Genomic DNA, 26,409 nt, shown 5'->3' with positions numbered 1-26,409 from the left:
GTTTATATACTAATGTTGAGCCCTGCATGGTCATGAATATGTTAACAGAATCCTTTGACAACTGAAAGCTTTCAAATTTTAGTGGCCAGTGGCTGAACAGAGGTCTTACCTTCTCTTCAAAACTGTGTTCAGCTTACTCAGCACTTGGGAGGGTGACTATTTTAAGAACACTGTGATAGACCAACCCTATATGGTTATAGTGGGAGGTTTTTTTTGTTTTTTTTATAAATAAAAATGTGTTTATTTTTACATTTTTTTTCTGGAGTACAAGGTGTTTAGATTTCATTATTTGAAGGTCTGCTGTAAACAGAAAATGGTTAATTGCAAGAACTTTTCTAACTAAAAATTTTCTTACTATTAGCTTCTAACTTTTAAACTTCTTTTTTCTTATTTAAAAGTTTCTAATAGAAAGGCAAAAGTACAACTATTTGAGGATTTGTCCTTGTCTAAGTTTTTGTATACAAAGAGGAGTGTCAGGGGCACTCCTCTTTGTCAGGCCCTGTGCCATTCATTATATTTTTAAATGGCATGCTTCCAACGTGTTTAAACATATGAACAATCAGACAAGACTGAAAGTTTGGCTTATGCAGACAATGTTAAGATTTATAGGATAGGATATCAATAAAGTATTTAACTTTATTGATTAAAACTATTTAATGGGATTCAGAATAACCATTTAAATTTAAATATAGACAAGTGTTCAGTAATTTCATTCAAAGGTTGCCATAAAAGTACTTATTTAACTTACCAATAACAAATAAGCACTCAACTTACATATAGAGTTTTTCAAACAACACTGCTCTTCTAGTAATATATCTGCTTCACAATATAACAATTTCCTGCTATTTAGTTTCCCAACTGCTTGGCCATCTCATTCACCTAACCTTGTGATTTGGTTGTGAATTTATCATGGACAGAGTTTTTCAATGAAACATTCAAACTATAGCAGAGATGAAAGATAGAAGGATACCATTACGAAGTGTAAACATTCAAGAAATGCTACTAAGAAACAAATGGCAATACAATTTTATGTTTTCAGCACGTTGTTGGCAATAATTACCCCACAGAAAAATTTGATCAACAATGATTTGCACTACACAATATTTCATGCCCTTTATATCCTATCTAAGAGCCTCCAAAGTGATGCTTAATCATACCCATCCTTTACTGTACACACAGCCAGGCTTCTATTAACATGCTGACCAAACTCAAAGTTTGCCAAGGTTAGGTAAGTAATCTGTGTGGCTTATATTCATTGCAACTGCCTACCAGTAACTTATATAAAATGACAATGGGCGGTAGGAGGGAAAGAGAAGCTAAACATTGTAAATTCAAATAATTTAAAACTCATATGAAAAGTATGTTCATTTATTCACTACCTTATGTAGGATTTCCAAGTTCATAAATTTTTTGAATCATACTCAAATGTTGCCTTTTCATTTGGGAAACACTGCACAGTAATGACTAAATACAGCACTGAAATGATATTTGATGTGCATCTGAAGGAAAGTATATGTCCAAATAAATCATAAGTAAAGTATACAGAATAAATATATACTTCTTAGTTGAAATAACACTTAAGACAAATCTGTTCTTAAAAGCACTCAATAAACCACCTTTTGATTTAAAATAAAATTCATATATAAACACAATATAACACCATACATAATATGTAGTCATGATGTACATAAGGCCAGCACTAGGATTTGTGGCACCTGAGGCAAAATCTTGTAATGGCACCTAATTCATATCGTATCTTACTGAACAAAAGGGCCTAATTTTAATGGAATTAGGTGTGCTTTTATTCAATTGTAATTAGACACTTTTAATCAACTGTACACACACTGCTCCAGGGGGAGAGCTCCTGGAGCAATGCGTGTGTTTGTAACAAACTAACCTCACCCATAATTTATAAAAGAATGTAAAGGCTACCATTATACATAACGCTATTTACGATTACCACTATTGCAAGTAGCGAACAATGCCATTTTTCTTACACAGCACTGAACAAACTAAGTTTGCTACTTAGTGCACTGATCTCATGTGGTGGTTGCACCTTCACTACAAGTTGCCTTGGTATTGCACTTCCCTAAATAAAATGCACTGCTCCAGTGGAAAATCATTTTGCTCTTTTATTTAAAGTGTTTGCCACTGCCCAGACTTGAGTTTTGACACTGAAGTCTCATCAGTGAACAGCAGATAGGCAACGTGATGGCCTTAGCAACCCAGAGACTAGAAGTATCCACAATATACGAGATGCAAGTGGATGAACAAAAATAAAATTAAGTACATTATGTGATTGGAGCTACGAGTGCTACAGTGTTAAAATATACTATTCTAAGAGCCAGTTTTCAAATGACTATTCCAAAGCCATTTGTCTTATATTGAGCAAACTAAGTTTGCTCTTCAGTGCATTGATCTCACATATGAGAATGTTTGCTCAATGCTATGTAAGAAGAACAGTTTGGGCACTGCTTACTATAATGTTTTTAGCACTCTTTACCAATCACTTGTTACTTAATTTTATTTTTGTGCTCTATTGTACTTCATATTTGTTAATGAGTGGCTGAGGTCTTCACATTGTCTACCTGTTCCTTGATGACACAGTATGCTTTAGAGTAATGCAATGCAAAGCAACTCATAGTGAAGGTACCTCCACAATATATGCTAGTTTGCTCAATACTACATAAGAAAAGACTGGCCAAAAACTTACAATAATGTTTTTGGCACTTAACAATTAACACTGTATATAAAAGCAAATATGCAACAAATCATTTGGTTCACAAAAAATTTCTTCATACCTAGTCTTACACAATGTGAACAATCACACATTTCATCATCATTTAATCATTGAATGCAAAATAAGGGACATTATAATCATACAGCTTGTTTATTTCATAAAACAACTTTTGAGTAAAATATATCCATATTGGCTGTGGACTGGTGCAGTTTAGTTGTCTTGTTCATTCAGATTCCAAACACGTGGGTTCTGCAGTTACCTGGCCATACAATGTGTTTAAAGAAAGAATATAAACTTTCGTACCTCATAAATGAGACTATTTTTTTTTTTTTGTGCAGTTTCTTTCACCTGAAATTACTTTGTATAAATATAATAATAGATTTCAATAATTTATGGAAAGGAAATGTGTTACGACAATTTCCTTTCCATAGAAGTGAGTAAGTATGCAATGAAATCAATCAACTGAAGTATGTTGTCAACCAACAGAAATCAATATCAGTTAACATCTCTATCAATATAAAATAATTTTATTGATATATCATTATCCATCCTCTTGTGAAGTGTAAATATATGTTTAAAATTTGGAAGAAAGATGAAGGCTATACTGAAAATCATATATATAGATTATACAGGGTGTCTCAAAAATATTGGTACAGACATTTAGGGGAAGTACGTAACATCTAAAGGAATGTGAATCGCATAGGAACCCATAACTGGAAACGTCACCGTAAGTCGGTACACGGCACTGTTCATCAGTTCGCGAGAGGGAAAATTTCTGGTTTACTCATTCTAGCAGTAGTCGCCGTACGAAGAGCATGCATTGATATACGAACTGTGAGCTGGCAGACATGCACCTAGTGTATGGATTAGTAGAGGGCCCACACAGTGTGTGCGCCCCCATGTGGAATAACATCGCTTCGCAATAAATGTGCGGGCATGTATTGTCGGTGACTGCTTAGTCGGCCCATACCTGTTACCATCCTGCATGAACTCCGCTAAATATTGGATCTTTCTTGAACAAGTTCTACCAGGGTTACTTGATGATGTTCCAGCAAATGTGAGACGCAACATTTGGTTTCAACATGATGGTGCGCCTGCCCATTATGGAAGGTGTGTTTGTGACCATTTGAACAGACATTTTAGGCATTGATGGATTGGCCCTGGTGGACCCGTTGCCTGGCCCCCACGCTCACCTGATTTATTGAGCCTTTATTTCTTTCTGTGGGGGATCCTCAAATCTATTGTGTATGAATCGCCTGTGGAGACAGAAATGGATCTCGTGGCGAGACTCGTCTGCGCTGCTGCCACTGTCAAAGAAACTCCAGGTGTGTTCGACCGTGTCCACCAATCCATGCTGCATTGGTGTCACGCATGCATTGCATCTCATGGTGGAACCTTCGAGCATCTCTTGTAACATCATGAAATGCATCCATCTCGTACTCCATTGTTAATATTATGTCAAATAAATGTTTGCCACCAATTACTGTCTTGTGTCATTTCTGCTTCTTGTGCCTCTGCTACTACTTTCCCGTGACGTTTCCGGTTATGGGTTCCTATGTGATTCACATTCCTTTAGATGTTACCTACCTCCCCTAAACGTTTGTACCAATATTTTTGAGACACCCTGTATACATTTGTGTTCAATATAGTAAAATCTATAATTTTGGGTCCTGCACATGACCTCCACTAGAGTTCTCACAATCAGCTCTGACAAAATAAACATGCACGTTCTTTTTTCTTTTACTTCATCATCATGCAGGGAGTGGACTACTCACGATAAAGAGCAGTTTAGCTGTACACACACACGAGTGACTCCATCATGTGTATGGAGTTGCTCACATGAGCATGCAGTTTCAAGAGATGGATGAAATACTTTAAAGGAGAGGGAAACAAGGACCAGACTTAATCCAAGCTGCTTTCAACTAAGAACTACCACAATTTAACATAAGTAAAAAATGTCAGTGCAGTCATCAAAGAGGAACAGATGTGACAGTTTGGGGAAAGCAGTGCATGCTTTAATTACATGCTGCTAAAGGTTATGATTTGCTGTTCAACAGAATGACTGATGGAAGCTTATTTCAACTCAGAAATCAACTGTTATCTGAACTACTTACTCTACAAATTATTGCTGACTTTTGCCATAGGTCTGAATATAGTTCCCCATTCAATTGACAACAAAAAGTGTTAAGTGGATATTTATTAAGGCAAAAAAACACAACCATTCCTCTTTACATTAACGAAAAGAGTAAGATGCACTTTTAGCATACTTATAGACAGATAACATGACTGGTTTTCATAATGGTGATTATTTGTGGAAACACTATACATTTAAGTTTTTTTTTTTTTTTTTTTTTATGTAAACCCCAAACACGAGAGGTATTAGAACCTATAGTACTTAGTACCGTGTTTGGGTTGGAGGTTGAGAAGACGAAAGAAGATATTTGTTGACATTAAACTTGAACTTCTGTAGACTGTAATTTTCAGGAAATACGTATGAAGGAAGGTTGTTCCAGAAAACGGCAGTTGAATGAATGGAAGATGAAAAGTTGGTTCTGAGTTTGAAGTTGGACAGTAAATGGATGTTGGCTGGTGGCAGCACGTGTTCAGACCGTTTTGAAAGAGAGAGCGGGAATTATAGAAGCCAATTCAGAAGAACAGTGCCCATGGAAGTATCTGTAGAAGAGGCATGCAGCAGAAACAGTACGTCTATGAGAGAGCGAGTGGAGAGACTCTGTTAGAGATGAATCATTAATTAACCTAACTACCCTCTTCTGAATGGAATCAAGAAGCCTGAGAGAGGTTTTGGGGGCACCACCCCAGATGTGGGAACAATATTCCATAGCAGGGCAGATTTGCGATTTATACAGAGTGAGCAGCTGTTTGGAAGAAAAGTAATGCCGAGAGCAAAAGAGAAAACAAAATTTTTTAGATGCGGAGGAAGCAATATTTGTAATGTGCTTGTGCCAAGAGAGATTAGAAGTCAGGGTAATCCCCAAAAGAGATATATCATTTTGCCTAGAAATCGGAGTGTCACTAAAGATAAGCATAGGAGCAGAAGAATCCTTTTTGCAAGATATAAGACAAGATTGAGTTTTAGAAGGGTTGAAATCAACTAAGTTGTCTTTGCCCCGCTGGAGAATTACCTGAAGATCGGCATTTAAGGAACTGGCAGCAGATTTTCGAGAAATTGAAGCTGATTGAGCAGGACAAGGTTTCTCAAAATGGAAAGAGGAATGCAATGTGCTATCATCGGCAAAACTATGGATAGGATTTCCAGTCAATGAAAGAAGGTCATTAATATACAAGAGGAAAAGAGTGAGGGAAAGAACTGAACCTTGGGACACACCGGCATTAGTGGAGAAGTTAGAAGACAGAAAGCCATCTACCATAACCCTCAGTGAGCGATCACAAAGAAAACTGGATAACCAATTACTAAAAACAGTTGGCAAACCATATGATGGAAGCTTGTTTAGAAGACCTTTATGCCAAACACAATCGAAAGCTTCTGAGATGTCAAGAGCAACTACTTGTGTTTCACCGAACTTTTCCATTGAATTAGTCCATAAATGGGTAACATAAGCAAGAATATCAACAGTGGATCGACACTGACGGAATCCATACTGGCGATCGTTGATGAGACGGAAGGTTCCTAGGTAGTTTTAAAAGTTGGTGGTTAATTGATTTCTCCATTACTTTAGAAAGAGTAGAAGTAATTGCAATGGGACGATAATTGAATGGGAGGGATTTGTTACCCTTTTTAGGAACTGGCTGGATATGAGCAAATTTCCAAGCAGAGGGAAAAACACCTTTGGAATAAGAAAGTGAAAAAAGGTGGCAAAGAATAGAAGTAAGTTCAGGAGCACAGGTTTTGAGACCAAGTGGAGAAATACCATCAGGACCTGGAGCTTTCTTAGCATCAAGATTTGTCAAATTCCTTCTGACATCCTTTTGACGGAAGACCATAGGAAGCATTGAATGGAGCGTGTTGGGAATGGTGGGAGGTGTTTTACCAAGATCATTAATACACGAGTTGTAAGAAAAATGGGATGCTAGCAGGTCAGCTTTATCCTTGGCTGAAGTGACAACAGAACCATCTGGTTTGGACAGAGGTGGGAGCAGAGATGGGCAAAAGTTGCGGCCAATAGCTTTGGCAAGAGACCAAACTGCTCGGCTACCAACAGGGCAAGAAGCAAGTTTTCTACTCTTAGCCTATTCAAACTCTCGTTTAGACTGATTAATAACTGCTTTACAATTGTTGCGAGCTGAAGTGTAGGCAGAAAATGAAACTGAAGAATTAGAAACAAGCCAATTATGATATGCAACATTCTTCTCTTGAACAGCTTTAGCACATTTATTGGAAAACCAAAGCTTAAAGGACGAGATTTTAAAGTGGAGTGTGGGATAAAGGATTCCATTCCTGCAAGAATAATTTCACTGACACGATCGGAGCAGACGTTGACATCAGAAGTTTTGAAACAGTAATCTGACCAAGGAAAATAAGAAAAGAAGTCTCGCAGGTCATCCCATTTTGCATTCTTGTAATGCCAAACAACATGAGGCCGGGTATAGCCATGAGATAAAGGTTCCATTGGAGAAGAAGCAATCACCAAGTTGTGATCTGAAGTGCCTAAAGGATCTCTCACTTCAACCATGTACTTAGAAGGGTTGTTTGTGAGAAAAAGATCAAGCGTATTGGCTGTATGATTAGGATTATCCGGTATTCTTGTAGGTAAATGAACAATCTGTGCAAGGTCATTAGTAATTGCAAAAGCCTCAGCATCTCGACCAGCTGGGTTGGTGTGACTAGAAAACGGAAGCCAGCTAGAGTTGTGAACATTAACATCACCAAGGAAAATTACCTCACTGTTAGGAAGTTGGACTGGAGAAAGTCAATTTGCAAAGAGAGGAAGTCAAAGAGATCCAAGTCATTAGTGGAATTGGGAGAATGGTAGAGACAATAGATGAATTTGACGCAATGAGGTAGAGAGATTTTAAGCCAGAGAAGATCCCAAATTGCCAAGTCTCTGACAGGGAATATAAGAACGGACATATGCACAAGTACCACCTTTGAGGCGAAAGGAATCATACAGCGAATAATTTGGGCATCTGAGATGAGCAGTAGTTGAATCAACCGATAACTGAGATTCTGTCAAAAAAGTACATGGGGTTTGGCAGACTTCAAGTGGAAATGGACATCATTGAGATTAGAATTGAGACCACGTATATTTGTGAAAGGAATTAGGAAGTGCTTGGGAGGTTTAGATCTTTTCACAGATAAGCTTGCTCTATTAGTTTGACAATTCATGGTGTATTCAATAGTAAGAAAAAGTGGGTGGGATATGCTGTATGAAGTAATGAAATTTTTGGATATGGCATACATAGGGTAAGAATACACACAGATCCTTGACATAACGTGGCCTCGACAATGCTCCCCGCATACACACTAATCGGACTCCCTCCAGTCACTATCTGGCAGAGTAGAGGTAACAAGATTATACACTAGCTGATCCGGAAGCCTAGAGAGTTACCAATAGGTTTGGTCTGGTGAACTAACTAGTGGCCAGCCTGCGAACACCGTTTTAGAGCTGTACCCTCAAAATGTAAGGAATATTGGATCACGCCACGATGTTCATCATAACCTCAAAAGTCATCAATCATACTGCATGATGGAAGAGTTAAGGAATGGTTGAATAATGTTGCACATAAGCTGTGCAACATTATTCAGCATAGTTTATCACAATTTTAATAAAACTTATTTGCTTAATTATTCCTAAACCAATAAAATAACTTGATATCAATACAATCATGCACAACATTAATAATGAATTTGATTGCATCACATCACTTCAGGGTACGTTACAGCTTGTCAATTTATGCAAAACAAAGATTAACATAAGTATATTGTAATATGGTGAAGAATGCTATACTAAGTTGCACTCATTTAAACTGTTTTTATCTTTCTTAGGAATGAACAGTTTACAACTCAAAACTTTGGGGGGAAGAAGAATTTTGGCTAGATGCTAAGGAAAAGCAATTTGCTGATATCTAATAATTAAATGACTGTTTCAAATTTTTCAGTTGAAATGATCATGATACAATGGTTGTCCTAAAAGTTCTAAGTCTAACCAAGAAAGGACACATATGGAGGATTAGTTTTGGTCACCCCACAATGTCCAACTCCAAAAGTATTTCAGCACTTTGGATTAAGTGTCCAATAATGCTGAAGTGCTTTTATCCCAGCCACATAAAAAAAACGTTTTGTGGATGTCATTTGAAATGCCACCTGCAACTGCAAATAGTCTTGTCACTAGTGACAAAAGATATGTGAAATTTTTTTTTTTAAAGGTTAGGAAACTGATGACTGTAAGGGGGGGGGTAACCAAACCTGGTAAATAAGAGGATGCTGAAGTAATCTGGAATCTATGCTTTGTAGGTTACAGCCATAATCAGGAAATTGAAATAAAACATTCTGATAATAGTTTAGCAATTTTTGGTGGAAGTCAACTAGCACCCCCCTTCTCCTTTCAGAATACCAAAGACTGATACATAATATTCCAAGCTGAAAGAACAGCTTGGCATTCTCCAGAGGGGAGGGAGGGTTCAACTGTTTAGACAGGTTAGAAGTAGTAGAGCTATAATTGTCCACTGTTATGAAATAGCGTAGGAGTTCCTTTTAACTCCTACATTATGAACAGACAATTCTCTTTTGACAATTACATCTGAAATTGCATCAAAAGTTTTGGAACCTGGTATGAATAAACCTTTATCATCCTCAAATTCTGTCACAATTTGATCAACTGTTGTTTTTGATAAGTTTGTAGTCTCAGCAATCAGTCAGACTGTCAACTGGCAGTCACTCATAATGATGTTGGTGATTTTTTAAGTTGAGATGACAAAGATCATCTTCAACTGGCTCTCAACCATGCTTGAATTCAACTGCCCACTTTTTAACAGTGGAATATGAAGGGGAGAGGTATCCCAAGGTGCCCACCATACATGATTGGCTTGTAGAATGAGACTTTTCTTCTACAAATGTTTGATTATTGTTCTCATTAACCCAATAATAATTGTTTCAATGTTAATGTAAAAAAGATTACATATGATATTAATGTCATGAATATAAAAACATTCCTCCCTGTTTAGGCTTTGAACTTATGGGATACCTGTCATAATTCTGTGGGAAAATAAACTTGTTAAAATGATGTAAAAGAAAGGCAAATAAATCATATGCTCTCTTTGATTAAACTTTTGGTTTTAGTTCAACATAAAGTCAAAATACAAAGATTCTTCCAACTGCTTTACATTAGCCTTAATAGTGTGTTTCACTATTCTCTGTTTTTTTTTTTTTTTAACTCTGTTCCAAAATGGGAATGAATACTGGAATATATATAAGATAAAATTTATTTATGATCAGAAGTAACAAGTGTTATACTCATGGTGTAAGAAATAAATTTTCTTTTCATATGCATTAGAATTAATGTTTATTTGTATTTTAAGTAAAAAAATTACAAAAAAAATATTTAAAAAATCGGGAGGAAAACAAGAATGAAAAGCAAAGTGAATTCTTAGCTTCGCTGTTTAACTTGTCAAAAGTACATCCACAGCTTTATATTTCTAAATGTAGGCTCTGGGGAGTACACATATACTCGGTGATCACTGAAAAGTGACCACCTACCTAAAACCGTGTTGGGCCACTTTTCACACGGATAACGCTGCTATTTGCCTAGGCAGTGACTCCACTAGATATCTGAAGACACCATAGAGATCTGCAGACATGCTGCTGGCAAGGATTTATAGTGTCAAAAGAGATGACGGTTGCATGTCCATAAGTCTCACTTCCCATTCCACAACATCCCACAGGTGTTCACAATTGGATTGAGGTCAGGCAAATTTGGAAACTCAAGATGAGAAACCCCAGGGGCTCACATCTGGTGAGTATGGGCTTTGCACACCTAGGGAGTTGGATATCATCATTCTTCTCTTTCTTTGGTGATTCTCTCTCTCTCTCTCTCTCTCTCTCTCTCTCAGGGTAACTCAGAATATTTTTTTTTTTTTTTGCCTGGTGCAGCAAAAGCCTGAGGCTTCCTTGCATCGTATGGCTGATAATGATATTGATATCTTCACTGTGTTCCTCGAACCACTCATGCACAGTGCAAGGCTGATAACACAGCACATTTTCATCTTGGAAAAAAAAAATCCCATTTCTGTCCGAGAAAAAAATGCAACATGGCAGGATGCACGTAGTCTCTTCTAAGAGCTGCCAAAAATCACCAATGAAATGTTGATACACCAGAAGTCCCAGTTCTTTCCAGCAAAACCTGCCCCATATTAAGCAACCATCAACTACCTGGATAGTGGGCCCCATGCATGATGGGTCCAAGGACTCTTATTGCTTGTGCCACACAAAGGCATCCGTATGTTGCATCAGGTATTTGGACTCATCCTACCAGCATACTCATTTTCAGCATTTTGTTGAAGCCACAGCATTCATCATCAACAATGGTAGAATGACTAAAATGATCAGCATGAGGAAAAGATCTCTTGGGATATTGTTCTTGCACCCCCATTTGTTCTGAGATGTCAACTGTCACACAGTGACCTGCCAATGAGACCATACAATGCACTACACCCTTCGCTCACCATGAACCACCTTGCATAAACTGTAAAGGTTTATCCATCTTGCATAAACCTTTACAGTTTTGTCGGTGGGAGGTGATTGTTGTTGTAGTATTGTTTTAGGAGAGTCAATAACTAAGGCCATATTGCTATGTGTATACTATCTGTAAATTACATGTTTCTGAGGTCGATTTTCTGTTTTGCTGGACGAAAAACCCAACTTTCTGGGAGAAAAAACCATGCTACTCTCGCCTGAGACCAACTAACTCAGCCAAGTTGTGAAAAAGGCCATAAAAATTCCTCACGTCATTGACAGGATTCAAACTCTAGTCATTTCCACCCGGTGTGGGGGAGGACGACAATTCTACGAACTGTGCTAGCCACAAGGGTGGAAGGAGGTGGTTTGACCCATTTGACACCATTCATTGTACACCTTTACCCAAAGTGGGCTGTGAGCAACTGACAAGACATGCCATTTCCAATATGGAAGCACCCGACACATGAACTCCCACAATCACGTCCTTTTGAAACTCCATGATATCTTTACTGTGTCATATAACTGCTACTTTATCACTTTGACTTGCACGACCAGATGCAAATTATCAATCAATGGCACATGAAGCTGTTGGGTTTTTTATACTGTAGGCTATCCAGCATCATCCATTACAGATGGGGTAGTCTCAATTTAGCAATCACTAAGTGTATGGATCTATTTTTTGAAGGTCATTTCAATGTGTCCATTAATGTACTTACTGTCTCAATTTTTCTAGTATGTGCTACCATCTCTGATCTGTGTTTTCAATTAATCATAGCCAGTTTATAACAGACTGCAGCATAAAACAGTTTCGAAAATCAGAGATCATAATTTATGGCCTAGAATTTGATAAACTGAATCAAGAGATACATAAAGAGATGTTGAGGATATTATTGCAGAAAAAGAAGTAGCACTGGGTTTTACTTTTTATTATTTTTTTAAAAATCCTGATTTGATTTTTGATAAAAAATTTTTACTCTAGTGTTGGGCAATAATGTCAAAAGAATAAATTCATATTTTAAAGAAATTAGGTAAAAAGTTTATTTTTACAAAATTTCAAAATTATGAAAAAACTCACTCCACAGAACCTGCCATTATTTATTCGTTAGAGGGGACTTATCCATATGTGGCAAACTCACCTGTATCTAACCCTCTTTGCAGGTGTGCACATATGTATTTCCAAATGAGGGGCCAAAAGAATATGGACATGCATGTTTAAAGTTCTTTCAATGCAGAATGAATAAATTATTTGTATGTACAGATTCTTCTGAAATTTAGAAAATTTTTGTATGTTCAGATATTTTGCATGTACCTTTGAAACTTTAAAAACATATTTTAATAACATTTTTATATTTACAATAGTTGCATAAATCAGCATAGGAAGGTGTACTCTTTAAACATGATTCAAGACAATGTGGACTTATACAAGACTGAAGACTGATTAATAAAAGAGAATCAAATAATACATACATAAAAGAAATTACTAGATACCACTGCAAAAATAATAAGTAATGACAATTTTATCTTTTTTATAATTTTTCTTGTTTTCCAATTGCCTTTAAAAGAAATTTTGATTTTTATTATTTTTGAAAATAATTCTGCTCTAATGTGCGTTTATATAACAAATTTTTAAAATTTACAAATTTCTAAATTTCCCAAAAAAAAAATTTGCTCCACGCTGAATGCATACTGTCCAGAAACCCACTAATGAAAGTGTTATTATTAGTAATAATGGCACATAATGCAAGCTTAAAACACATCAGCCAAAAAAAAAAAAAAAAAATCCCACATCTTACCTGTCCATTTCCTTCAAACTGCCCACTTTTTTTTCCAACAGTCAATTTTCACCAATTTACCTGCTGACTAAAGGGGCAAAAATTAATGGTGATTGTGTTAATACAATATCACCATTAATTGAAAACTGGTAAATTGATGAGATAAGTAAAATCTGGGGCGGTGCCCCAAAACCTCTCTCAGGCTTCTAGATTCCATTCAAAAGAGGGCAGTTGGGTTAATTAATGATTAATCTCTAACAGAGTCTCTCCACTCGCTGTCTCATAGACATACTGTTTCTGCTGCATGCCTTTTCTACAGATACTTCCATGGGTACTGTTCTTCTGAATTGGCTTCTATAATTTCCACTCTCTCTTTCAAAACAGTCCAAACATGTGCCGCCACCAGCCAACATCCATTTACTGTCCAACTTCAAACTCACAGAACCAACTTTTCATCTTCCTCATTTATTCATTCAACTGACGTTTTCTGGAACAACCTTCTTTCATACGTATTTCCTGAAAATTACAGTCTACAGAAGTTCAAGTCTTTAATGTCAACAAATATCTTCTTTCGTCTTCTCAACACCCAACCCAAGCACGGTACTAAGTACTATAGGTTCTAATACCTCTTGATGTTTGGAGTTTTCATAAAAAAAAAAAAAGGAACTATAACTTTTAAAAACAGAATTTTGAATGATATATTTATAAATATATATTATAAATAATGGTACCTAAACTTACAGATATTTAATAAATGAAAAGCAGCATACTATAACAGAATTTTACTCAAACAAGGAATAAAAACAGAATAACTATAATATGCTGAATACTATATGATCATTGCCATTAAGTCAGATTAAATAACTGTACTTAACTAACACAAATCCCCTATAATTTTTAATGTTATACTGTATTTAACTGTTATTGAAGTGCAATGCAACCTCAAAATAATATATCTCCCTACACAAAAGTTTCAAAGAATACTGCACAAGACAAGATTAAGTAAGAGTGTACCCTACATAAGAGACATATTTGGCATATAGATTTTACAAAAAAAAAAAAAAAAAAATTACAGTAAGTCACCAACATACGTAAGAGATACATTCCAGGAGTTCTTAAGTAAGTCAAGTTTTACATAACTCGGAAATGACTAAAAATATTGTTACTATATCCCTGATATACCAAAATTACATAATGCGCCAATAAAACCTAACCCAACCAAAATTACAAAAACCACATATCCTCAGAATAATGGAAAAAAAATAAATAAAAATTATATATTTTTAATTAGTTCAATTAAAAACTATCTGGGGACAGCAGTGAAGTAGCCAGAGTGGCACATAAGAAAACATAAAAGGAAGAAAAAATGCATATTATTGTACTGTAAAAAGTGATATGTATTTCGTAGTTATTACAGTTGACTTCATTGGTGCTGATCCCTTCATTGCTTCTCATATTCTGTCTTTGTCCTTTATTATTGTGTTCACTGTTGACACTGACAAATCTAAATTCCATGCAATACTTGTTAACGTTTGACCATTTTTATACATCCTAATTATTTTAATTTTCTGATCCAAATTGATTGCTTTCCTTTTCTCGGTAGATTTACTAGTACCATTGTCACTTATTCTCTTAGTTGACACCATGATAATGGTCAAAATTAAATTTTCTGTGAAGAATTTCACAGGATTAAGGTGGAAACATGCTATTATCACCTCACACGAGCTCGCATTTTACTAAAGCACATTTCTGGAGGTCACTACCAGAAGAAATAAAAATTTGCAGTTTCCAGTTTATTGGGCGTTACTGTTAGTGCAATCTATTATAAACGGTTAGTAAACTCGATCTTACTGCATTTGCGATAATACAAATAGCTGGAATTCTGTGGATTTTTACGTTATTATGGTGAAATGTGTGTCCCCCTTCACTGAAATCTTCAGTCACATAAAAAAACGAATAAATTTGTAGAATCTTCTCTTCATTCCTATTTTTTAAGCTTCGTAAACTTGTTACTCCCTGTCTCACTTGTGCAATTTGTGCATGCCATGTTTTTCATTGATTGATTTTGTTTTTTTTTACTGTTTTAAATTATACAATCCTAAAAAAAAAAAAACTGAGTGAAAAAAAATTTACAAAGTCCAAAGTTACGTAAGTCGGGGACATTATACGTAGCAATTTGTTGTTTTACTATTTATTATTTATAAATAATAAACAAATGGTAAAAACATAATTAAAATAAAATAAACTACTCCAGCTGACCTCTGCATTTCCGAAAGCAGTCAACCACCCACGGAAGCAACTTATTCCAGTAATTAACAACTTGCTGGCTGAAAGTAAACTTTCTGCAATCCAGCCTAAACCTCTTCCCCTGGATTCTGAATTTATGGCTCTTATTTCTGGAGTCATTTATAACAATAAAGATTTCACCCTCCTTCATTTTACTTGCACCTTTCAGAGCCTTATAAACTCAATGTTTCCAAGTCCTACAGCCCACATATTTGAAGTATTTCCTCATAACCCAGGGCTCACATCTGGTGAGTATGGGCTTGGAATACCTAGGGTCCTGAGCTGGATATCAACATCCTTCTCTTTCTTGGTGATTGGCTGGTGCAGCAAGAGCCTCAGGCTTCCTTGTGCCATATGGCTAAATATGATACTAATATTAGAACCTTTTTTGCCAACCCACCAGGCACATTGAGCTTCTTGAAAGAGTCCAAAGATGTGCAAAGTCTTTTTTGAGGTGCAGCCTTCATATTTGAACACAGTATTCCAACATATTCCTTTCTTTAAAAGTTAACTTTATCCAATCCAACTTTCCTAACAGTGAGGTAGTTTTCCTTGGTGATTTTAATGTTCACAACTCCAGAAGGCTTCCATTTTCTAGCCACACAGGCACGGAACCAGCTGGTCAAGATGAGGCTTTTTCAATTATTAATGACCTTGCACATATTGTTCACTTACTTACCAGAATACCAGACAATCCTAACCACACACCGAACATTCTTCATCTTTTACTAATGAAAAACCCTTCAAAGTACATGGTCAAGGTGAGTAGTCCTCTAGGCACCTTGGATTGTGCGCCACTAAACCGCAATACAAACAAGCACCTTGGATCACAACTTGGTAATGGTCTTTTCTCCAATGGAGCCTTTCTCTTGTGGCTGTTCTCAGCCTCACATTGTCTAGCATTACAAGAATGCAAAATGGAATGATCTACAAGATTTCTATTCTTCTTTTTTCTTGGTTGGGTTACTGTTTTAAATTTTCTGATGTCAATGTTTGCTCAGATCATGTCAGTGAAATTATTCTTGGTTGGATTAAAGGATTTAATCTAGGGATTAAATCCTTTAATGCAATAAATGTGCTGAGGCTGTTCAAGATAAGACTATAGTGTAATGCAATTGGCTTGCATCCAAATCTCCAAGTTAATATTCTGCTTACAATAAAGCTTGCAACAATTGTAAGGCAGTTTCAAGAAGCTCAATGTCTTTTTGTCCAAATTATATTTTGATCAGGCAAAGAGTAGAAAACTTGATTCTTGTCCAACCAGTAGTTGAGCCTTCTGGTCTCTTGCCAAAGCTATTGGCCACAACGTTTGCCTATCTGCACTCCCATCTCTGTAAAAACTTAATGGTTCTATTGCCTCCTCTGCTAAAAATAAACCCAACTTAGCAGCATCCTACTTTTCTTCTAACTCTTGTATTGACAATCATGGTAAACCACCTCATATCGTTCTCAGAGTATATCACTCCACTCGATGCCTCCTATGGTTGTCCATCAACAGGATGTCAGAAGAATTTTAAACAATCTTGATGGCAAGAAATCTAAGTCCTAAAGATGTTATTTCACTCTTCAAAACCTGTTCTCTATCCTTTTTACACTTTCTTATTCCAGTGGTGTTTTTTCCCTTCTGCTTAGAAATTTGCTACTATTCCTTCCCTTCTTACTAGGCTTTTTATACTAACTAGGAGATACAGTCCAAGGCATAGACCGAAATGAATGTCAGAAAAGTAGAAATAAACTAGCATGAAATCAAGTCACAAAGAAGTTTAGGCAAGCTAAGGCAGATTACGAGAAGTGTCTGACAAAGAATTTGCTTATGTAAACAGAAGAAGAAAGAAGTTAAATCACAATGGCCCACCTAGATATGAATAGATTTATCTGTTGATGATCCTGCTCGGGTTGCTCACAAATTGATGTGTATTTTGTATCTACATTCACTCATAGGGAATTTTTTACAGATGGGGATACCATAAGTGAATCAAATTCTGGTGAAGAACTGAATGATTCTGTGATAACTGAGAGGACAGTGAGGAGAAATTGTTGTTGAAGCTAAACATAAAAAAGCACTTGGGTGGATGGGATCTATCTGCTTATATTAAAGATGGCAGCAAAGTATACAAACCTTTAGCCATGATTATGATTGCAATCTTGGATTCAAGGGAGATACCCATGGACTAGAGATGTGAAAATATATCCACAATTCACAAAGTGGAATCAAAGGGAGACAAGTAATTACAGACCTCTTAGCTTGACTTCTGTTCCAGGAAAAATAATGGAGTCACTGGTTGAAGAAGTAATGCAAGACCATCCAGAGACAATAATACAGATATAGTGCAATGATAGCATGGATTTCTTAAGGGGAGATCCTGTCTGACTAATCTGCCTGGATACCATTACACAGTAACAGGAACTGGATGCAAAAAAAATAATTTTGATATCATATACTTAGATTTCACAAAAGCTTTTGATACTGTTGCACATAAAATACTGCTGTATAAATAAAACAGGGTAGCATTAAGGGCAAGTTACTGCTATGGATAAAGGTCTGATTGAGAGGGAGAAGACAGAGTGGTTATTAATGGGCACTGCTCTTCATGGACTAATGTTATTAGTGGAGTAACATTTCAGTTCTAGTTCAGTTCTAGGCCCATTGTCACTTTCTATATTTATTAATAATATAAAGTTCCCTTGGCATTATAAACAGGCTGCTAGGCCAGTTCATAGGGTTCTGTCAATGGTATACAGGAACTTTGTCATCAGGGATAAGGAGGTGATTATCCCTTTGTACAAGGCAATGGTTAGGCAGCATCTTGAGTACTGCATACAGGTCAGGTGGTCTCATTTTTGGAAGGATGTAGAACTGCTGGAATGCCAAGGAGGGCAATAAAATTGGTGAATCTGGAAACTAGGCAACTGCAAGGTAATCTGATTAAGTTGTTCAAGGCTTTGAATGGATTGAGCTTGCTCAATTCATTCAAATGCCAATGATGGAATTCTTCCTCTTGCTCAGACTACACATGTGAGGGGGCATAAATTCAAATTGAGGAAGGATGACTGCAAGATAGATGTGTGGAATTGAGGTTTGCTTGCCAACAGGTATTCAAACTACCCACAACAGGAAGTGGGTAGTTTGAATAAATTCAAGGAAGAACTAGACAAATTATTGGAGATGGGCAGGTGGTGTGGAACTTTTATTTTTTTTTTTTTGGATGATGCTTTACAAGCTTGCTTTCTTGCATCATATATTACTAATACTAAGATTTTAACCACTTTCACGGGATAGTTATTTTGATTATTATGTTTATTTAAGTCAGTGCTGTCCAACTTCTAGAAGTCACTCGACAAATTTTTTTTATCATGAAATTCTTTTGGGGGCCACAGAAAATAATATGATAAAAAAAAAAAAAAAAAGTAATATTTTCTAAAAAATAACAAAAACAATCCATGGTAGAGCATAAATTCTTTTTATTTGTCTTAAAATAGATATAATTTTTAACAATACCTAATTTTTACATTCCTATTTCCATAATAGAATGTTTTTGCAAATAAGTAAATAAATGAAATCGAAGAACTTGTATGACATATATGTGTGTTGAAGAGGCAAGTAATATATGAGTACATATTGTTAAGGTAATAAGATATGACTGCTTGGTTTCCACTGCCTACCTCAATGGGGACAAAGCGTGATTGTCATGATATTTTATTAAATATCATCAATTATGATAACAATAACTAAAAATCGAATATGCATATTGTGGCTGAAGCTGCTCGGCAACAAGTTCTTTTATACTCCAGTATTTTTTTTTTTTTTTTTGCTTGTTGAAGTATATGTTCAAATGTGGTGTCCTTCATGCAGCTCTTGTATTTTGATTTTCTATATTTCATATCAGAAAATGCTCACTCACAGATATATGTACTACCAAACAGAATGTTATTTGTAGTCAAAAATCTCTCAGATTGGGACATTTTTCTTTGGATAGAAGTTTGAATAACTCCTTTCCAATTCCTGTACTAAATACAATCAATGGATCTGAACCTCGCATAATTCCATTTTATACTTAGGACTTGCTATTTCAATATTAATAATAAATGGATTGTTGGCTTCTTTAAATGCATTAAATTGAGCAAACCATTTGTTAAAACCATCAATTAGGATTTTTAACTTTGGAACAAATAATTCAAAATTTATAATTTTATCTAGTTCCATCAAAAAAACTCTTTTGCAAGATTCAAAATTAATCAAATATTTTTTGCAAATTTCACTTCTGTTAAAAATTAGGTATGACTACCAGAAAGGTCAGATCATGACTATTAGCAAAACTATTCACTGTGCACACTAATTTGTCATAATTACATGCTTTCATGTTTCAGTGGAATTAACATTCCACTGAAATTAATAAAGGAATACATCACTTCTGAAAGCTTCTTTTGTGTATATTTTATTTTTATCACTTTTAGTGATTTATTCTTTATTTGTATGTTCTCATTGTTTTTATTTCTTTTCATGTTATAGGTTTTATCCATATAATTTTCAGTTATATTTGACTTTACCAGCATAATTTAATAAAATTTTATTTTTTCAGTTTCAGTTTTTACAATATTTATTTTGTAGTATGCTTATGCTCAACACACACACACAGTTATCAAGTTGTTAAGGTTGCTAATCAGCACACTTACCTGATTACATTACTCTGTCTGTATTACACATGTGTAATACAAGTATGATGTATGACTTTTAACATACAGGCCATACATACATAATATATTACTTATTGCACTTGCTCTCCTGAACTACACAAACAAAAACTGCTTATGGTGAAGAGCTGATCTGTGAAATCCAACAACCAGAGATAAATGCAGTTTTAGAATGATAAAACACATTTAATGTTTAATAAAATAAGCATGAATCTATGAAGCCTAGCAGAATCATAGAATGTTTCAGAACTACTGAAGAGGCTCAAATATTATTTACTGATATAATATGATAAAAATCAACAGTGAGCCCCTGGCCTTTGGCTGTGACAGGACAGTTGCAATTTAATTACATTTATCTACATTGTATTCATCTAGTTGCAATAAAGATTTTCTCTCTCTCTGAAATCAAAGAATCTGTTACATAATTTAATACAGTAAAAAATTGCTGGAATTATAATATATTTACACATAGAAGATATTTGTAGCTAAAGAAATGGAAATATCTGAAATTAAGATTTTGTCAGCATTTTAAATATTTTAATCCCAACATCACCTTCACATTAAGGCTCAACCAGTTCACAACAATGTACAAAGGCATCTTTGATAAGATTAAAAATTTTAATTTGATATTAAGTGTAAGAATTTAAATCTGTATAAATGTAAAATAAACCATTTTTACATTTATACAGACAATTTGAATATACGAAATATTAACAATCTGTAAATGCAGACTGTTAATTTCAACACTACAAATATTATCGTATTCTGGTTTTATTCATAATTATAGCATGGATGCAGTATCTTCAGAATAAAATGAGATGTTGATTCCAACAAAGTATGCCTGAGTTAAATTCAGTTAAGCTTTATATATGGATTCACTATCCATATCATGTGTAAATGAAATCTCAATACAGTGCCTTTTCGTTCAAATTAATTAAATGGAAGCATTATTAAAAACTACCATGCAATGAACCAAAATATATTGAAAATGAATAATGAACTGCCTATGCATGTTTAAAAAACAAGCACAGGCAGACAGTATTCACTGAATTTTGGTTCGTTACAAGTTATGTATATGATATTCAGTATTCAGATACATAAATACGCAATTAACATTCATAAGTTCAACTTGCTGTCTACAGCAAACACCAGTGACAGCCAAGTAAAAAAGCTACTGTATTTATCTTTCCTACCATTCAATTCATATGAAAACATGTACTGTCTTCAGTATATTGTTTAAACTTCTTCTTGTTATTAGATACAAGCTGACAATGTAAGATTCAAAATTAACCAACTAAGAATTTGCACAAACTAATACTACTTGCTTTTTTTTTTATTAAAGTCATTTACATGATTCACATACTTTTCTTCATAATTTTACTATTTATCTTTGAAATCATTTTCATGTTTCTTATTCACAAGAGTTGCAGAGGAGGCATGCAGATGCATCAGTCTCAAATCAGAAAGTCAACAACAAACATCTCATATCTATAAGAATAGTATCAGTTTTCACCTGAACAATGAGTTTGCAATGCTCAAAAGAATAAAGAAGCATTTACAATGCACAGTTTACATTTATGCTCTAAAATTACTATAAGAATGAATATTGCCTTTATTTCAAAAATCAGCAGGCTATATTAAAAACATCAGCATATGATTGAAAAATTAAAATACAACCAATACCAATCTTCATTGTTATTATAGCAAGTGTAAGATCAGTGGTCAGTAAAGGGAGGAAAAATAAAATCTACACTGGCAATCAGTGTATCATATTTTTAACTTTAAATGTGAAGTGATAAAACTCTGTTTCTGCTATGTTCAGAAGACAGTGCATCAATTTCCACAACCATATATATGGTCATAAAATATCACTTCTGTATTTCTATATAATGAAAAATGCAACTTAATCTGCATAAATAAATAAAGATAATTCTGAAATTATAAACATATATGCCTATGAAAGCATCTGTGACAGAATTGTCAAGATGGAAATATTTTAAAACATGACTTCAAAAAATTCAGTTGCAGCATAGAAAAAATATTATTGCAAAAATGCAATAAAATACATTTTTTATATAGCACATGCAGATATAATAAATAACCTTTTATTTTCTACATAAGATTACCAAAATAACAGCATAATGTTAAACACAAAAATATCCACTCCTAGGGCCATGAAGAATGAAATCAAAATATGTAATGTATGAAATTTGTTGTTGCCAAATCATATACAGGTAGTTCCGCCCTTTACAAGTTAATTCGTTCCTAGCACACACTCATAAAGCGAAAACTCGTAAAGCGGGAATTTATTTCCCATGGACAATGTTAAAAATAGGGGTTACCTTATCAACAATGAAATTAATTAGCTAATTAGTTTATGTTTAAACAATGATTGATTTATCCAAAGAAATGAAAACATAGCCTGTAAAAATCAAGCAAATTATAATAATAAAGAAATTATTTATGACTTACAAATGTTAAAGAATGTTTATTCTTCATCATCTTCATCGACTAAATGCACGCTCGTTGATCAGTCATTATTGGCTTGGCACTCATTGGTTTGTTGCACAAGGAGTCGTCTTCTTCAGAAATGCTTCAAGAGGCATTTGTTTCCAAGATAATGCTCTCTTTTCTTTATAAATTTCAATAGCATGCATAAGCATTTTTTAACAGAACACACAAATTGCAAGTAACATGATTTGTGCGGAGTAACAGTTTACGAAGCAAAAAAAAAAAAAAAAAAAGAATGAAGGGAAGAAGAGTCTGAAAATTTATTTTATTTTATTTTTTTTTTTATACGATTGAATATTTCAGTAAAGGGGAAACCCATTTTGCCATAACGTAAAATCCACACAATTCCAGCTATCGGTATTTTCGCAAATCCAATAACATGGAGTTTACTACCAGTTTATAACTGCTTGCAGTAACAGAAAAGCCCAATAAACTGGAAAGTGCAAATTGTTTTTACTGTTTTCTGGTTGTGACCTCCAGAAATGTGCTTTAGAAAAATATCACAAAGCTGTTCAAAAATTGGTTCTTATAATGGAACATATGATAACGATGAAAGTGTAGTGCATTAACAACGAATTGGTAACTAATACAATTTAAGCTATAAAAACTACCTTTTAGAGAGTTATAGAGCGAAAATTTAAACTTCCGAGGTTGTGGAATGAATTACCAAAAAACAATGTATTAAGGTTCACATTACGATATTTCACAATATGATGGTGTCTCTGGAATGGATTAATATCAAAAAGCGGGGTGCACTGTATTGTATAGCTATGCTCGTGGTTTGAAATGCAGTATTTATGAATGTTTAACGTTCATTTTTTGCAATTAGTGTTCGTATTTTCGATTTTGTTGATACTTGAAAAAAAAAAAAAAAAAACTCTTAAACCCAGGAACTCGTAAAGCAAAAACTCATAAAGCAGGAACTGCCTGTAATCTGATATTTTACATACTGTGTACAGAAATGCAAGTCATCTGTGCTTTAAAACAAATTTTTCAAAGGTATGATTCTTAAAATAACACATATTCATAGTTTAAATATCAAAATTAAAAACATACACTTGATACCAAAAAAAAAAAAAAAAAAAGATATTTTTACACTGTTAAAAGACAAACAATCTTTTTTGTCTTCATAGTATGTTGATAATAAAGGTTTAAATATATATATAAAATTTATTATGTAAAGCTAAACTGATACAAGTACACAAGATTATGAGACATAATTATGTCATACTTCACACCTATAGTCTAGAATCATCTTAATAAAAACAGCCTGGCAACTTTGCCTGTGTTGAAGGATAATAGAATGGAACTGTTATCTAAAAAAAAGTTAAAATTTGAAGGCATTAAATATAATTAATTACAATTAGTACTTTTTTTTTACCTCTTATAAAAGAGAATTTACAGCTGGAGCAAATAAAATAATATACTACAACAGAGAAAATATAGTAAAAATGGAAATATTGCTACAAGAATGCAATAATAATATTTTTCCAAGTGTTTTTTCCTACATATAATTTTGCAGACACTTTAAACAATTGTTGAGTTTTTGTGGTCACCACAAATCAGCATTATTCAGAAAACATGCAGAGAGGATGAAACATACATAACAATGAGAACATCAAATTTCATTCTGAATAAAATCAGTAACCAATAACCAAGGTCTGTCCTTTTTTTTATAACTTCAAATATTTGGTCTTGTAAAGCCTATGGATATCTCTATGTTGCCGATTTTTAAAAAAATATTTTAACATCACAAAACATGTCATTAATAAGCCTAAAACTCATACCAAAGCTGCAGTTACATTTCTGAGATGGGATGTGTGAATGAAAATTGATGTACTAGTAATAACCTTGTATTCTTATTATACAAGTGTAACTTACCAGCATCTGGGGTTAATCAAATGTTCACAAAATATAATGAAAGAAAGAAAATTACACAAAATAAAGCTAAACTTCCTTTTATGGTAGGAACCAAAAGTCAACAAATGTTATACAGAAAAAGTATAGAAAGCAGGTAGATCACTTTGAAAGCCATTGGTACTATACACAACTAAAATTGTGTTAACTGATTATTTTTGTCAATATCTTTGCCTTATTCACTAATGTTATTAATTTTCCTCCGGCTTGACGGTACTTTTAGTGAGCATGTATAGCTTTCTAAGATATATTAAAAACTTCATATTAAAAAAACAAGTGAAAGTTTCTCATACACTGCAAAATAAAAGGCAGAAAGGAAGCTTTGCTTTTAAAGTAAAACCTCTTTCCTTTATATCTGTTTCAGTCATCACAAGCAATAGCGATTATATATAATGTAAAGTTTGATTGTAATAAAGAAATTTATTTCTTTAAATAAATTTCTATATAAATAAATTTATTTATATTATATATTTAATATTTGTAGAAGCACAAGAGAAATTTACCTCAATATGATATGGAGAACACTTCCGTATGATACTTACCAGAAATTAAAACTAATATAAGATTAACGCGAAACAATTACAGTAAAAAAATCAATTAAAATTCAAAAAACAATTTTTAAAAATTAATTAAAAATTTAAAGTTAAATGTAAATTTTGAGAAACGATTTTCATTTCTCAATTTATTTACATTTAACTTTAATTTTTAAATTGTTTTTTTTTTGAATTTTAATTAATTTTTTAAATTATTTTTTGAATTTTAATTAATTTTTAAATTGTTTTCAATTGATTTTTTGCTGTAATCATTTTATGTTAATCTTTTATTTGTTTTAATTTCTGGGGAGTATCTCATAAGGAAGTGTTCTCTGTATCATATTGAGGTAAATTTCTCGTATTCTACTACAACTATTGATATCAACGTAGAACATATTGAGCACCATAGCTGTTTTATACACTATCAAATTTTATATTTAAATAAAAATAAATTTTATTTTAAAAATAAAATTTTAAAAAAATAGCATTCCTACTATAGGATGGCCAAAAATACTGGAACTCAAAAAGAAATATTTCCAAGTTGGGAGAATTTGAAAAATATTTTATTAATGTAGGCACTAAACTATAAAAAAATTACATACAGCACTACATTAGCTAAAATTTTCTTTTTTACTATAAAACAGCAGGAATTACTATTTCAAAATAAACTGACACGATCATATGGATGTTTTGGGTATAATAATCTTGCTCATTATTTTTTGTCATATCGGAATTTTTATACAGATTACAGTAACAGTATTATACCCAATATATCATATGTCCTGTGAGCTTATTTTTAAACTGTAATTACTGCAATTATACAATAAATCATGAAATGTTTGCCAACATAATGCTCGAATTCTGTCACAGTAAAGCAATTTTTCACCCATGTGAATTATCTTGTCATGTGAAACATTAAAAATAATTTTTAACAGCACAAAATTTTTAATGCTCAAAACAAATAAGAACTCATTTTCTGCAAATAAAAGAAGATTATATGTATGTAATATGGTGTGTTAAAAAAGTAAAAATCTGAGACAGCCAAGGTGCTTAATTAACTATACATAGCTTTCAGTGCTGAAGACTTTGTGAATGTATTTTTTTTAATACAATTGTATTTAAAAATATAAAAATTAAACAAAACAATATAAATTGGTTATTCACAAAAAAATTCACAATAAGGAAATATATCTTTAAAACCAAATTTAGTAAGTATTTAACTAAAAAACTATATGCTACTAGTAGAATCTAATGATTTGTTTGTAGATAAAAACCTGTTATAATAAAGAATGTTTCACTCACATG

The 26,409-nt window shown here is 33.7% G+C and overlaps 1 protein-coding gene across 3 annotated transcripts in view; it reads right to left on the bottom strand.

The window, feature by feature from the left end:
• rngo (DNA damage inducible 1 homolog rngo) overlaps nucleotides 1–26,409 on the bottom strand; it is a 210,460-nt gene that overhangs the window by 12,034 nt on the left and 172,017 nt on the right. Inside the window, exon 8 of one of the 3 annotated variants that reach the window (XM_090368802.1) lies at nucleotides 851–940. The exons of the other annotated variants lie outside the window; for them this stretch is intronic. Coding sequence (XP_090224928.1) covers nucleotides 936–940 — 5 coding nt within the window. The 3' untranslated portion in view covers nucleotides 851–935. Of the gene's footprint in view, nucleotides 1–850; nucleotides 941–26,409 lie in introns of those variants that run through there. 3 annotated transcript variants of the gene reach the window in all.

The sequence above is a fragment of the Mastigoproctus giganteus genome, chromosome 2 (genome assembly GCF_048544385.1).
Source record: "Mastigoproctus giganteus isolate SK-2022 chromosome 2, ASM4854438v1, whole genome shotgun sequence".
Taxonomy (NCBI): Eukaryota; Metazoa; Arthropoda; class Arachnida; order Uropygi; family Thelyphonidae; genus Mastigoproctus; species Mastigoproctus giganteus.
This window is presented reverse-complemented; position numbering and strand designations above follow the sequence as displayed.